General features: G+C 35.8%; 1 protein-coding gene across 3 annotated transcripts in view; it reads right to left on the bottom strand.

Annotated features, from left to right (window-relative positions):
- Positions 1-15,082, bottom strand: part of ZDHHC17 (zDHHC palmitoyltransferase 17) — a 121,035-nt gene that overhangs the window by 23,136 nt on the left and 82,817 nt on the right. For 2 of the 3 annotated variants that reach the window (XM_087449160.1, XM_087449159.1), the window contains exons 13-16: positions 13,504-13,597; positions 12,543-12,626; positions 10,803-10,960; positions 10,044-10,138 (exon numbers count right to left, since the gene is read on the bottom strand). In XM_087449160.1, coding sequence (XP_087305286.1) covers positions 10,044-10,138; positions 10,803-10,960; positions 12,543-12,626; positions 13,504-13,597 — 431 coding nt within the window. Of the gene's footprint in view, positions 1-4,487; positions 7,343-10,043; positions 10,139-10,802; positions 10,961-12,542; positions 12,627-13,503; positions 13,598-15,082 lie in introns of those variants that run through there. The other variant, XM_087449161.1, reaches the window with a different exon arrangement.

Here is a 15,082-nt window from a genome sequence, read left to right on the forward strand (position 1 = left end):
TTCTCTCTTTTGGAGCAGTCTTCTAAAGCATGGCTCCTAGACAATGTGCATTACATGCATCTGGCAGCATTGAAAGGCAGATTCCTAGGCCCCATTCAGCCCCACAGAAGCAGAATCTCTAGAGGTGGGGCACACTGTTAAACCAAACACTTAAAAATTCTTTTATCTATACCTACAGATCATTACAGACAGCTACCTACAGAACACTGTAGAATCGGAGGCTTAGTGTGATTTTTTTTAGACTCCCCACTCTAATCTGATAGATGGTGATTTACTAAGTCCTGGAAACTGGGGAGCTTTTGTCACATTTCACTTCTGTATAAGTAGCAAAGAATGTTGCACTGTCCTGGCACATTCAGCTGGCTCAGGTAGAAAAGGAGCATTAGACTGTATAAGGAATATTTTCATTATTCCCCCATAAACTTTTAGTTCTTTACCAAAGACGCAATCCAACCCTTTATTTTCAGGGGTAGGGTGTGAAACTGGCCTGTCATGTGTATTGGTCAAGTTGAACCAGCCTGATCTATGAACATGTCTTAATCTTTTCCAAAGTCTATTTCAACATACTATATTGCTTATTTTGAAAAGCTAAAGGGGGTGTGTTATGTATGACATCAAAGAAATAAGCAGGAACTTAGTGGGAAGCAGTTGAGTGAGGGTGTACTGGGTGAGAATTCATGCTTACGTCCTAGCCTTGAGCTCTTCACGTATGCTATAAGGCATGCCAGTTCCACTGTGGGAGACGAGGGGGCCTTCTTGTTAAGCAAGCTGGGGAAGTTACTCGTCAATAAAGAGACAGGTTGAATTGAAGAGTTATGGAGTAACTTCTAATTCTATATGTGGTAGTTTTAAAACACGCCCACAAGTTCTTTGACATTCCCATGAATAAAGGCCAACCTTGGTGACTCATTTTTAACAGAATGTGACGGACAATGCTAGGTTAGAAAAGACAATAGAGCTTTTTGCCTGCCCTTTTCTCTTGGGATGCTTACTCTTGGAACTCACTCAACTGCTCCATTGTGAAAAAGCCCATACAACATGAGGAGGCCACATGTAGGTAATATAGGCACAGCCTCAGCTGAGATTTCACCCGTCAGCCAGTATCAACCATCAGACATGTGAGTGAGCCTTCAGATTATTCCAGTCCCAGTTTTTGAACCATCCCAGCTGACACCAAGTGGAGCAGAGGGAGCTATTTCTGTTGAGTCCTGACCAAATTGCAGGTCTGTAAAAAAAATATCATTTTAAGCCACTAAATTCTTGGGTGCTTTGTTAGGCAGCTATAGGTAACCAGAATGTTACATATATTAATAACTTCCCCACACAGAACCAACATTTCCCACACCAACTATGTTTCCCAAATTGTACTGGAGATGCTAGTAGACATCTGGGAGGAAAATACTCTAAATGAAGTTGCCAGGTGCCTGATTGATTTCTGCCTGATAAACAATGTAGACATCCATTCAAAATGAAAATTATCCTTAAATTGGGAGCCATGGCACAACAGCTACTCCAAAACCATAAACTTAGCTTCCAGTGGTTCTAGGAGTGGAAAAGGGAATTTAGCTTTGGGCAGACCCTGTTCTGGGAGGAATCACTTTCATCATTTGGATCTAAGTCGATAAGGTAGCCCCAAAGTAATCCAAATGTGATACTGAAGTGCTGCATGGTAAATATTTTTATTTTAAAAATTACCCATTTGGGATATTTTCAGCCCCTTGTGGTGGGTTGGTATATTCATAGAGGACTGCTAGCAACTCTAGTTCCAGAAAGTCTTCATGATGAGTTAAGTGTAGGGAGTGTTGCAGCCATTGATCTGTATATATATCCCTGTAGATTCACAGCGCACACACATAGGGAAGGACTTGAGATCCTTGAGAAGTCTGTTTTAACTTGAAGAAAGCCTTACACTGAATTAGTTGTCCATGGAACCACTAACATCTTAAGGAACACTGGGAAATGTCAGGACTACTGGTTCTCAAACTTTTTGATCTTAGGACCCCTTTACAATTCTTAAAGTACTGAGGACCCGAAAGAGCTTTTATTTATGACAGTTATATCTACCAATATTTCCTATATTAGAAATTAAAAATTTTTTTAAATGTATTAACTCAGACTTCCACTTATAGCCAAGTTGAAATAGCAGGGACCAGATTTACCCTCACTTGAAACAACCAAAAACGGACAAATTACATGAAAAAACATGGTTTTCAGGCCACTGGACAAGAGGCAACAACGCAGTTATGGGGAAAATGAGATCCCTCTTAGGATGAGCAGAGCTTACTGCTCGAGAGTTTCCAGTCCATGGTGCAAGGAGGGAGGACACAGGTGGAGCTGGAGGGCACCCAGAGTGGAGGAGACAGAGTTGAGTCCAGAGGGACCAAGGTGGCAAGAGTTCGAGGGGCTGGAGGGAGCTGCACAAAGAACTCCAGAAATACGCAGAGCACTGCTCAACCCCCACCTTGCACGTCTTCAGCTGAGTTCTGACAGCACATGGTGTGAGGTAACCAGGGCGTGGACAAAGCCACCTGAGAGACCTAGAGGGAAGAGTGTCTGGTACAGAGCCAGGAACAGGGCCTCTTCCCACCAGTGAGACTGGAGACACGATTCATGGGGCTTTGGATGGAGTACACAGGTCTTGCCTCTGTAATGGGGAGTAATTAACCCTAAACTGAACACTGCTCTGGTCCTAACAAATCTTGTTTAACGGCAAAACCTAAAAGGATCAGTTTCCAAATAACTGCATCCCAGAACGAAGAATTTTTTATAGGAATACAAAAATATCCAGCACTCAATTCAGAGTGTCTGGCATCCAATCAAAAATAACCAGGCAGGCAAAGCAGCAGGAAAATATGATCCATTTTTCTCTCCTCCCCCAGAGAGAGAAAAATCTATCAAACCCAACCCAGACCTGACATAGATGTGAAAATCAGCAGGTAGGTATTCAAACAGTTAATTATAACTGTACTCCATGTTTTCAAAAAGTTTAGTAGAGATATGGACAATATGAAAATGGTCCAAGTCAAACACTGTAGGTGAAAACTATAATGTGGGAGATGAAAAATACACTGAATGGTATTAATGACAGACTAGACAGTGCATAAAAAATTTAAGTGAACTTAAAGACATAAAACCTATCCAAAATAAACACTGGGCAAAAAGAGAATTTAAAAAATAAATTGATCAGTGAGCAGTAGGACAATCTCAAGTGGTCTAATGTGTAACTGGAGTTTCCTGAAAGGGGGGAGGAAAAATATTTGAAGAAATAATGACTGAAAAATTTCCAAATTTGATAAAAACTGTAAACCTACAGATTTAAGCAGCAGCAGCAGCAACAATGAGGCTTTCTGACACTTTGAACGGAAACAGTCCCTCTCTTTGAGTACTAGAAACACTGCTGTCTAGTAAAAAGTATTTTTCAATCCAAGTAAATGTCTGATGACAGATTTCTAGTAAAATTTATCTGAGCAAAACATTCATACTCCAATTCAAAGGCAAAAGGAGTTTTCTAAGAGACACATCTGGTTTCCTTGAGTTTGTAACTTAGCTGACCTAGAACGAGGGACATCTGAGTGTTCCACGTGGAATTACAGATTTTTTCATTTTAAAAGTCACATAAAGATATTTAGTAGAAAACTCTTATACCAAGAACTTTATGAAAGTGAAGGTTTACTTTCTGACAGAAGCGAAGATTTCTTGTCCTGGTGTATACCACTTGTTTCCCATTATCTCTGCAAACTGTTAGACCCAGACACCCATCCCACAGGTCCAGTCTTCCAATCTGGGAAGGACTAGGGGATCCAGACAAGCAGACAACAAGCAGGAGATAAACACCTAACTGGGATGAAAACTGAGGGCCTGCTGTAGAATTTGCTTTATTTTATAAACTTGTTCAAAATGTTGTTACTTGAGCTCTACACAGCTCTGGAGGCATTATTTTCAATATCATAAAATATTTATGAAATGAGTATTAGTCCAATCTGAAAATATTTATTACCACTGGGTTCTCAACTGAACCATAAACAATCATGTGAACAAGAAAGGGTTCCTTCATGATTTCTGCTTTTTAAATTCCCCAATAAAGAGCTTTCTTTGTCATGCATAGCTTCTCAAATAACAGATCAATGGCTTGGTAGGTTTCATTTTGCAACATTTTACTACAGTGTCTTTAGACATATTTATTTAAAACTTGGAGATTCACACAGTCCCTGAGGATCCTCATTAACTCCATGGAATCCAAAATTCTTAAAGAAAAATTTATTCTCCTTATTAAAAAAAAATTAATTACACACACATACATAACACACAGGATTGGAGTTTTTTCAGAATACTACTACCACCTTTTACTTTTGCCAATTTCTACAGTCTTGTGACCTGAATCCTAGTTGACCCAGATAGAAATATATCTTTTCATATCATAGGTACCACGACCAGTGTCTCATCAATTTCTTGAAGTGAACTGAGCAAAATAACAAAGAAGCACACACTTAAGAGTCAATATTTATTATGATTAATATTTTACAAAATTTTGACAGATTTAATTTATATAAGGAGAGCTAATTTATTAAACACTTGACAGGTTTTTCTTTCCACAGAGTAACACGGTAAGTAGCAAAATAATACTTGGCACAGTTATAAATAAAGAAAATATAAAATAAAAATATCCATAGCTTAAGTATAATGATGCTGTTTTAAGCCTATTAATATTTCAGATAAATTCCTGGGGACAACAAAAATGTGAAGAAAAAAACTCCAAAGAAATAATTCATGTTCAGAGCTGAGAAATAAGTTCCTATTTGTTAAAAGTATCCAATTAAGCTGATATGAACTATTCCCCAAAGGGTCACCTCCATACACAACTTTAGAACTGGTTTAAGCTGGTTCCACACACAAGACCTACAGAAGAGTTAAACAGGCGGTACACTGCTGCACAGTTGGCTCCTGACTATCTGACATTTCCGAGTCATAGATCTCAGTGGTACTCTGAGATGGTTAGTATTAAAGCATTAACGTTGCAAATATTTTCCATGTAATTATACATCTAGAGTTTTTTTTCTATTTAACTGAAAGACATCTCTTTTGCACTGAAAAGAATATTGTACCACAAAGAAGGAACATGGTAACAACACTCTTATCCAAACTCTGAGAAAACCACCATTGTATTTGTTAATAAAAATGTATTAAAAATTGCAACTGAGTCTTCATGTGAAGTGGCTCAAAATACAAAAAATTAAAACAAATTCTAGCCTTTTATAAATAACTTTGAATTTAAAAATTATCTAAAATTTCCCCCAATTAGTAGTCAAAACTAGCAGAGACATTTCTAAAGTTAACCAATTTTTCACATTCTATGACAAAATGGCACAATGCTATCGCCACCCCACACCCATCTCTTCCCTTTTCAAAAATAAAGTAGGTATGCCAATTTTCTAATATTAAAACACGTACATTAAGGGTAAATCTTTTTGATGTGTGACTTATGGTCAAAGAAACTACTATATAAAAATGGTACTTGAAAATACTGAACATCAACTATATACATTTTCACTGCTCCTCTTACTAAGGCAAGGGGCGGGTATACCACTAGATTGCTTTAATACCTGTAATCTGCATTTTACAGGGAATACTAATTTTACCAAGCATCAGACATGCAGTGAACTTGCAGATTATAATGCCTATTAACAGCGATATTGAACATCACTAGAAGCTCATTAGTTATCTCCCTTTTCCTTTTGGTTGGATAAAATGAAATGAGCAGCTTTAAATACACTAACACATACAGACACAAAGAGAAAACTATGTGATAAATTATTTATATACAGATACACAATCTTTACACTGGTCTGGGATCTGTCATCTGACCACCCTTTCCCACCCTCCCCCAGCCCATTGCCTCTCACAGGTTTCCCACAGGTTGCTCGAACCACAGTTTGCTACAGCACTCAGGAGGACTAAACTGAGTCTCGCTCTGTAAACAGTATTTACGGAAGCAGTAACTAAGTTCACCATGAGAGTATGGAAATGCTGCAACAGAAATTGATCAGTGCATCACGTTTAACAGTAAGAAAATCTTTCTGAAATTGTTTCAGACAGCATTAACAGATTTCAAAACATTCAATATTTGGAAAATTGAAATAATCTTGGGGATTAAATTCTGATAGGTCAGTTTTTTTAAACCAGAATATACCATTAGCTTTTCTTTTAGTCACATATGCTATGTACAGAAATCATGCTCCATCTTTAGCTAATCTCCCTTTTGTCTACAATGTATTTTGCAGCTCAAAATTTAAAAAGTATATCCATTTATATCTCCTTTACTGAGAATTTTGCATTAACTTATTTGTTCTGCCTTTTCTTGATAATGCCTCAACTCTTAAAAGTTGGACTGTTTGCACATCAAATTAAATTCTAATTTATGCTTTACTGGATAGTATGTGCTAGTATACATTCTATGAAGTGTATCATGCACTTAGTAGGGCTTTTAAGTTTCAACAAAATAAGATGACTTACTCATGCAAGTGCTTTATTATCAGACCATAAAACCTCAGAATAAGGTTACTACAAATTATTTCACTGAACTAGAAATGTATCAGCATTGCAACAGCTGATAGCAATAAAATATTGTTAGCACACTTTTTTGTGAACATTATTTTCTTGTACCTTTGAAGACACATTATAGTAGATCCCTAATAAAACCACATGATTTTCACCACAGTATTTCCATGTACATTCTAAAATGTACATAATACTAGTATGAATCAATTTAAGACACCTCTCCTGGAATTAAATGCAATACTATTAGCACGTTGCATCATAAAATTTAGCTGTATACCATATATTTAGTTTTACTAGAATCGAGCATTTCTGATCAGTATACCATGTCTGTCAACAGAATAAGTTCACTCTTTTTTGTGAAAAATGTTATGAGAACAAAACCAAAAAGTTGAGTATGTTATGAATTCCCACATTAAGAACCATTAAAATTCTTTTTAGGATCTTTCTTCTTCCCAGAAGTGGCAGTGTGTTCTGTCCATGTTTACTTTTGTTAATAAAAGTGTTGAAAAAAAGACTGTAAAATTCACTGTTAGCCCTACATATAGCATGCTATTATTCAAAGGATGTGGATTCGAGTGTGAGAGAGACACGGACAGACACAATTTTCAGGCACCACTCAGCAATATGCTTCATAAGGTAAAGATGTTGCTACACGAGCTGGTACCCAGATCCCGATATTTGGTCATAGTCTATCGTATACTGCCTGGTCCAGTCCACGATAACAGGACGAAAGAGGCCACAGCATCGAAATTCAAAGAAGTCTATAATATTCCTTACACATCCATGGCTAAAACCCCCCCCAAAAAAAGGAAAGGAAAAAGTCTATTAGTACAATGATTTAATATATGAGTTTACTATAATTTTGGTGTTAAAGATATTATTTTCTAAACTTAAAAAGTCATGTTACTTGCTGGAAAGAACCTGTTTATAACTATAAAATATATATGCCATTCGTGTTTCTTCACAGCTCTGCCAACACTGATTTTTCTTTTGCTAATTTAATCAGTTACACAATTATAAGTTATTCAAATTGGCATTTCTTTCATTCCTGTGTCACAGGCAATTTTTGATAAAAACCTTTCCTTGATTGGTGGATCTTTGGTGAGGAGACTAACTACATCCAAAATTGAGAAAGTAAAAGACAAAATAATTGCAAATAGTATGAATTTGGCAGTGTCCCTAACAGTAACAATTTAAAAAAACAAATGTGAAGGAAAAGTTCAGGCAATTTTAGGACTTCAAGAACAACTTTGGAAAAGCAGTCAGTTTTACAGCTTATATAATTATTGTGCCTACTGGAGGAAATCTCAAAACTACCCAAATGACTCTCTTATTTTTGCTTTTATTTAAAGGTTTGCTTGCTTCCCAGAAGCATGCAATTGTTAAAGCATGCTACCACAAAACCTTGAAGGTAGCAGGCAAGCAGCTGGAGTACAACTCCAAGTTTTAACTCTTTCATATACTTAGGAAACTACTGTTTCTAAGCATCAAACTGAATGCAAATTTAAGAAATATATATATATAAAGAATAGGACAGTCTCTTCAATAAATAGTGTTGAGGAAACTGGACAGCCACAGGCAAAAGAATGAAACTGGACCACTATCTTACACCATACACAAAAATTAACTCAAAATGGATTAAAGGCTTGAATGTAAGACCTGAAACCATAAAATGCCTAGAAAACACAGGTGCCAAACTTTTTGATGTTGGTCTTAGCAGTATCTTTTTGAATCTGACACCAAAAGCAAAGGCAACAAAAGCAAAAATAAACAAGTAGGACTACATCAAACTAAAAAGCTTCTGCATGGCAAAGAAAACCATCAACAAAATGAAAAGGCAACCTACTGACTGGGACAAAATATTTGCAAATCATTTATCTGATAAGGGTTAACATCCAAAACACATAAAGAACTCATACAACTTAATAGCAAAAAAAAATCAGATTAAAAAATGGGCAGAAGATCTGAATAAACAGTTTTCCAAGGAAGACATACAGATGGCCAAAAGGTATATGAAAGGGTGCTCAATATTACTAATCATCAGAGAAATGCCACACCACAATAAGATATCACCTCACAACTGTTAGAATGGCAGTTATCGAAAAGACAAGAAATAACAAGTGTTGGCAAGCATGTGAGAACAGGGAACCCTTGTGCACTGTTGGTGGGAATGTAAACTGGTATAGCCATTATGGACAACAGTATGGAGCTTTCTCAAGAAATTAAAAATAGAACTACTGTATGATCCAGCAACCGTGCTTCTGGTTATTTATCCAAAGAAAATGAAAACACTTAACTCAAAAAGATATATGCACCCCCATGTTCACTGCAGCATTATTTATAATAGCCAAGATACGGAAACAACCTCAGTGTCCATCAATGGATGAATGGATGAAAATGTATATACATACATACATACATACACACACACAATGGAATATTATTCAGCCATAAAAAAGAAGGAAATCTTGCCATTTGTGACAACATAGACAGACCTTGGGGCGTTACACTAAGTGAAATAAGTCAGACAAAGACAAATACCATATGATCTCACTTATATGTGGAATCTTAAAAAACAAGCAAATGAATGAAAACCAAGCTTACAGATACAGAGAACAGATTGGTCACTGCCAGAGGTGGGAGGTAGGCAAAACAGGTGAAGGGAGTCAAAACGCACAAACTTCCAGTTATAAAATAAATAAGTCATGGAGATGTAATGTATAGCATGCTGACTATAGTTAATACTACTGTACTGTATATTTGAAAGTTGCTAAGAGACTAGATCTTAAAAGTTCTCATCACAAGAAAAAAAAAAATTTTGTCACTATGTGCAGTGATACATGTTAACTAGACTTATTGTGGTGATCACTCTGCAATGTATACAAATAGCGAATCATTATGTTGTACACCTGAAACTAATATATTATATGTGAATTTTTAAAAAAAGGAAAAAAAAAACTAGGTGTGTAGGAATTTTTGTGTCATTCAGAGGGCAAAATAAAATAAATAATTCGCACTGAAAGGCAGCTGCCCTAGAGTCTGGGAAATTTCCCTAAATATGAATTTCAACTGACTGTATTTTTTAAAATCTTATTTCAATTCTCTAAATATATTCATTTTTCAATAAAAATCTGTAAACTGATGGGAAACTTAAAGAACAAATACTAAATGTCAGTAGGTGAATAAAGTTTGAATTGTGCAATTTAGAAAAAGAAAAATATCACAAATATATATACAGTTAATGTCACGAATTCTAAAGTTATGGTGAACTAACCAAAGCTATGTCTGGCAGAAATCTTAGAATTCAGTAGGATTTCTAAGCTATTTTACATATTGCTAAGTAAAAGAAATACTCCCTGCTTAATATCCTATTGCCACATCTAAAGAAAATACTTCTCTTTGATGTATTCACTAGATACTTGCTGAGTTTGGTTAGTAAGGAAATTTATATGCCAAGGGAAAATACTAAATTTGTAAATGTTACATACTTGAACGGGCTTTCAATAGATGTTGTCGTGACTTTAAAGTGCTTGTATCTTCTGGCATTCATTCTCTCATTTGTAGTAATGCCTAAACATGATATCTAAGGGGCAAGAAAAAGCAAACCATTAAACTGTCTCTGAATAGTTAATGCAAAATAAGTTAATTCTCAAAAGGACCAGGATGGAGAGAAAAATGATGAAGTCTGTTTTTGGTTTTCCATCAGGAGATTATCAAGCTGGTTTACATGATATTTTGACTCTCTTAAAAGTAGCCAGTTAAAGGGGGAAAATACTTAAAAACAGGTTACTTGGCACTGTGCAGGTGGGAGATGAACACTATGTACACAGACCACCTCTCCATCAGCCCCTTTACGAATGAGCTTTTAAAAAAATCCTTAATTCAAAAAAACCCAAACGCTTGAATAAATATTAATATTTATGGGTAATAAAACATTACTATGAAAATGAACACAAAATTAATGGGATCATCAATCTAAGCTCACACTATATCCAAGTGGATGTATGTGAATCAGGAGCAACAGGAATAAGTTTTGTCGAGAGTAGTACTGAAAGTCAGAAGTTCATGATATGAGAAAAGGGAGGAAAGGAGGAGGGAAAGAGGGAGGCAGACAGGAAAAGTAAACTGAAAATTGTAATCCTTGAGCAGTCAGAGTGGTTAAAGAGGGGATATTATCTCTTAAGCAAGGCGTGAGTTTCAAGAGTTCAGTGAGCACAATGAAGAACAAATAAGGCAGCCGCACGCACCTGGTACATCTGACACATGAGTAACACAGCCACCCACAGGAAATGAAAGACACTGTTCAGAAACATCCAAAACATCCACGGGGAACATGTGGCAATCTGAGTAATATATGTCCAAAATCCATCCTTGGTGTACGTGGTCTCACAGTGGAGTCCCCAGTCTACAATGAGAACAGAAGCACTGGTATTTACTCAGTAATCATCCAAGCACCTCGTGCAGGCGTTTGTGGTGGGCACCACTTAGAAAACATGGTCCAGAGTCTAGCTTTAACTGATGACTTTTCACGCAAATTTTTTATACTCTTCAATAATCTCATTATACATTAGTGAAAAAACATATCAAAGACAGAAATGGAAAAAGCAGCAGCCAATCTTAAAAAAAAAAAAAACTACCATACTGTAACAATGTACAGTTTTTATTTGATTGGTATTGCATACATCAATACTTAAAAGAACATTTTCTTTAAACTAAGATAAGATGATATATCAGTGAGAGTTTTTTTGGAGGGCAGGTATATAACATACTAAGATCACCTTGGTGAGGGGGGCTTTTTCTAAAACGAAATCGACTCTTTTTTTGTTTTAACTTATTTTATTTTTTGTGCTGAGGAAGATTCGCCCTGAGCCAACATCCGCTGCCAATCTTCCTCTTTTTTTGCTTGAGGAAGATTAGCCCTGAGCTACTAATCTGTGCCAATCTTCCTCTATTTTGTATGTGGGATGCCTCCACAGCATGGCTGATGAGTGGAGTAGGTCTGCACCTGGAATCCAAACCCGCAAACCAGGGCCGCTGAAGCGGAGCACGTGGAACTTTAACCACTCAGCCACGGGGCTGGCCCCCCAAAATCACTTCTTTTTGAGAGCTGCTGCCAAAAAGAACTACTGTTATTAGCAGGACTGTGTGTGTCCTCTCTCTTAGGTGTGTTGGGCCAGAAATTAGGTCAAGATCTTTGACCAAATCTTTCTATTAATCTCTATTTGAGGAAGTAGCCTCCCTTTTCATTAGGGCAATAACAGAGATTATTCTTAATATATGTGGGAGTAGAAGGACTAGGAAATCATCCTTCCAAGACTTATTTTTAGGCTAGGATCTAATACATCTTTATGCCAAATACCACCAAGCCCTGAAGCATAGTAACTAATATCTTCATTTAAACTTTCCAAATTATGTTCTCAATGCAATAAAAACCCATCACTTCCTCTAAAATATTAAACCCATATGATCAAGTGAATGAAAACTTATTCTTAAACAAGTAACTTCTAATACCTTTTAATATTCTCTAACAGATAATAATTATACCTTACTTTTCAAAATATTCAAGTTCTGTGCAAATTTAACTTCAACTATATTTTTCCTGCTTGGTGAGAGAAAGCAACTAGCACAATCACAAAACCTATAAACTACTAGAGTAAGGCAAGGATGCGATGTGAAAAATGTTGGTGTATTTTACCCAGAAGCTTTTCAAAGCCTATTAAGCCAACGAGTTTTTCAGAGGACATAGGTACATGTATTAAGAGGTTAACCAGTTAACTTATTGATAATTCTGTTGCTTATGCTACATGTTGAATATGTTTGATAGTTCTATATCTACCTTTTTCTTTATGCGTCATTGTAGTGAAGTGCCCCAAACCATATTTTTTAGTTAAAAGACTTCTGTCATTATCATATTTTTTGTTAATATGATTAAGGATGAGTATGCAAACATTTGTGTTTTAAGAAAGTAAAAAACTAATTGTACTCACAAGAAATACAACCATAAATCATCCAGCAGATCATAAAAAGCAAGAAGAATAGGTAGCCCATAAAGTATCTATGGTTGCCTGCACCTAAAAAACAACACAGAAGCAATTTTTTTCAGCTAAGAAAAAACAACTGGAAACACACCCTTTGGAGGGTGGAGGGTAAATGCCATGAACGGTGTGATCAACTTAGACAATAATCACATACACTAATTATTTTATAAAATTTTCTTCAAGAAAATAAATGTTTTAATAGAAGTCTTAAAATAAAAATGCTTATAATTACACACAAAGATGTGACGACTGCTATGATACTCATTCTGAAGGCAAAAGAGTCCCAATGAACCAAATAAACCACAATTCTGAGCTTTAACCCTACTGTTTGCCTTATGAGGTTTAAAATAACCCTATTTTATAATAAATTTTATAATCCAACTTTTCAAAAGCTTCTCCCCAACAGAGTCACACAATCTTTGTAATGTTTCCCTGCTGTCACCTCATAAAATTCCCAGGGCCATCTCTCAGACCACTTAGCTCATCTCCTCAGACTGCACGGTTCTTGAACACTGAGGTATGTGGAGTCCTCATCTGTCACTCCCCTCTGCCTCTGTACATAACATCCTTTGAAGTATTTTTATTGCCTTACTTTCTCTAGTTGAACTAAAAAGCAATACCATCTGCTTCCTTATCAATTTCACTGTTATCCGATGGAGAAAATAAGAGTAGGCACTAGAAAGAATTGATAGAGAAATGATATCAATCTTTTCTAGAACCTGATTTTAACTTTTTTCCCTCTCTCTCAACTGAGTTGCTATTTTGTCAACCAGAAGATAAGTGGAGGGATGGGGGGGTGTAGTAGGGTGCGGGAAAGACCATTCCATTATCTACTTTAATATTGTACTTTATTCATTACTTACAGTAACTTAAATGAACACTGTAGTCAGAAATCACTAATAAAACTTACCTACACAGTTGCCCACCCATGGGCAGTGATGATCAAATTTCGCTATGCAGCGGTTGCACACACCACAATGTTTGGACCTCACTGGTTTCCGTATCTGTCGACAGGCATGTTAAAAGATTATAAAGTCATTATACCAAAGACAGGAAAGCTAAACATTTACCTTCCCAAGATACAATTATGAAAAAATAAAACTATATTTTTTGAAAAGGATTATACAATGTTTCCAAAGGAATAAGTTGAAAAGGACAAGAGTACTCTAGAATATAAACTTTAAGAATGGAGCAATTTACAAAAGTAATTAAGAAACAAAGACCCATTTGCTATTGCAACGAATGGTAATATATTTAATTCACATCCATCAAATTTCTGAATAATAAAACATATCACCCTCCAGGCATCTAAATGAAAATTTATTGTGATTAATGGTCATGATATTGGCCGTTCTTTAATAAAGTGAAATTGTTCCTTAGTAAAAGGAAAGTCAAGTTAGAAATGAATAAAAGAAGTTTTTAAAATTCCAACTCATTAATAAAATATGTCTTCCCAAAGTTAACAAATCTAGTAACAAACAATAAGTGTATACATCTTTTTTCTTTCAGTGCCTCCTGAGATCTCAGATCAAGGTACAGTATCATTTCCCCTGCTGAACTGCACGACCATATCTAAGAAAGTCCAACATGCTTAGAAAGTTTAGGTGGTCTCTATTTCTTGCAAAAATCATAAAATACATTATTCAGCTCTTGATAGGCAATAAAAAATTCGTGTTTATGATGTCTTACTGTTTTAAGTGTTGTAAAATGTTTTACTCTACATTACTCTAAATCGGCCAAGTGAATACAAGTAGTCCCAATTCTGGATATATGACAAGAGCTAGAGTTATTAGCCTATACCAGAAACAAAATTTATAATATCCTTCACTGGTGTTTCAACAAAATTACTGCCATTTCCCCAAGAGTTTGCATAAGGTTATACACTATTCTGAGATACCGAGAAAAAAGCATAAGTGGACTATGCAGTTCTGACATGTACTAAAATCATCTGTGGACAAAAGAAAGGGTAAGTTACAGATATGAGAATAAATTTATTTAGGAGAAAGCAGCAGGATATATCAAACAAATTCTACCCCCACTTCCAATGCTCAGCTACATTCCCTTTGGGCAACACTGGACAATGAATTCTGAACAAAGACTGACACTAGGTTCCTGAACATAACAGTCTCCTTGGTTCACTTACAGAGTAATGCATTTTTAGGAAATTTCTGATCTACATGTGTCTTCTTAGGGACTTTTCTATTTATCAAAGTGAAGGATACCCATATAATGATAAATACCTCTGTCAATCTGAATCATTTTATAATAGGATATGCTCAATAATTTACAATACCAAATTATCTATCCAGAAGTACACAGCTTTCAATAACATTATATATAATAAACCATTTATACTATAATGACAAAATTAGTCTTGTTCTTGCCATTAGATATTTATATAACAATGAAACTGTATTGAGTGACTTGATAAAGAATTTGTTTTCCACATGGCAAACACATCAGCAGCAACGCATACTTGACTTTGTGGA

The sequence above is a fragment of the Ceratotherium simum genome, chromosome 25, assembly GCF_057802395.1.
Source record: "Ceratotherium simum simum isolate JZ-2026a chromosome 25, ASM5780239v1, whole genome shotgun sequence".
Classification (NCBI taxonomy): domain Eukaryota; kingdom Metazoa; phylum Chordata; class Mammalia; order Perissodactyla; family Rhinocerotidae; genus Ceratotherium; species Ceratotherium simum.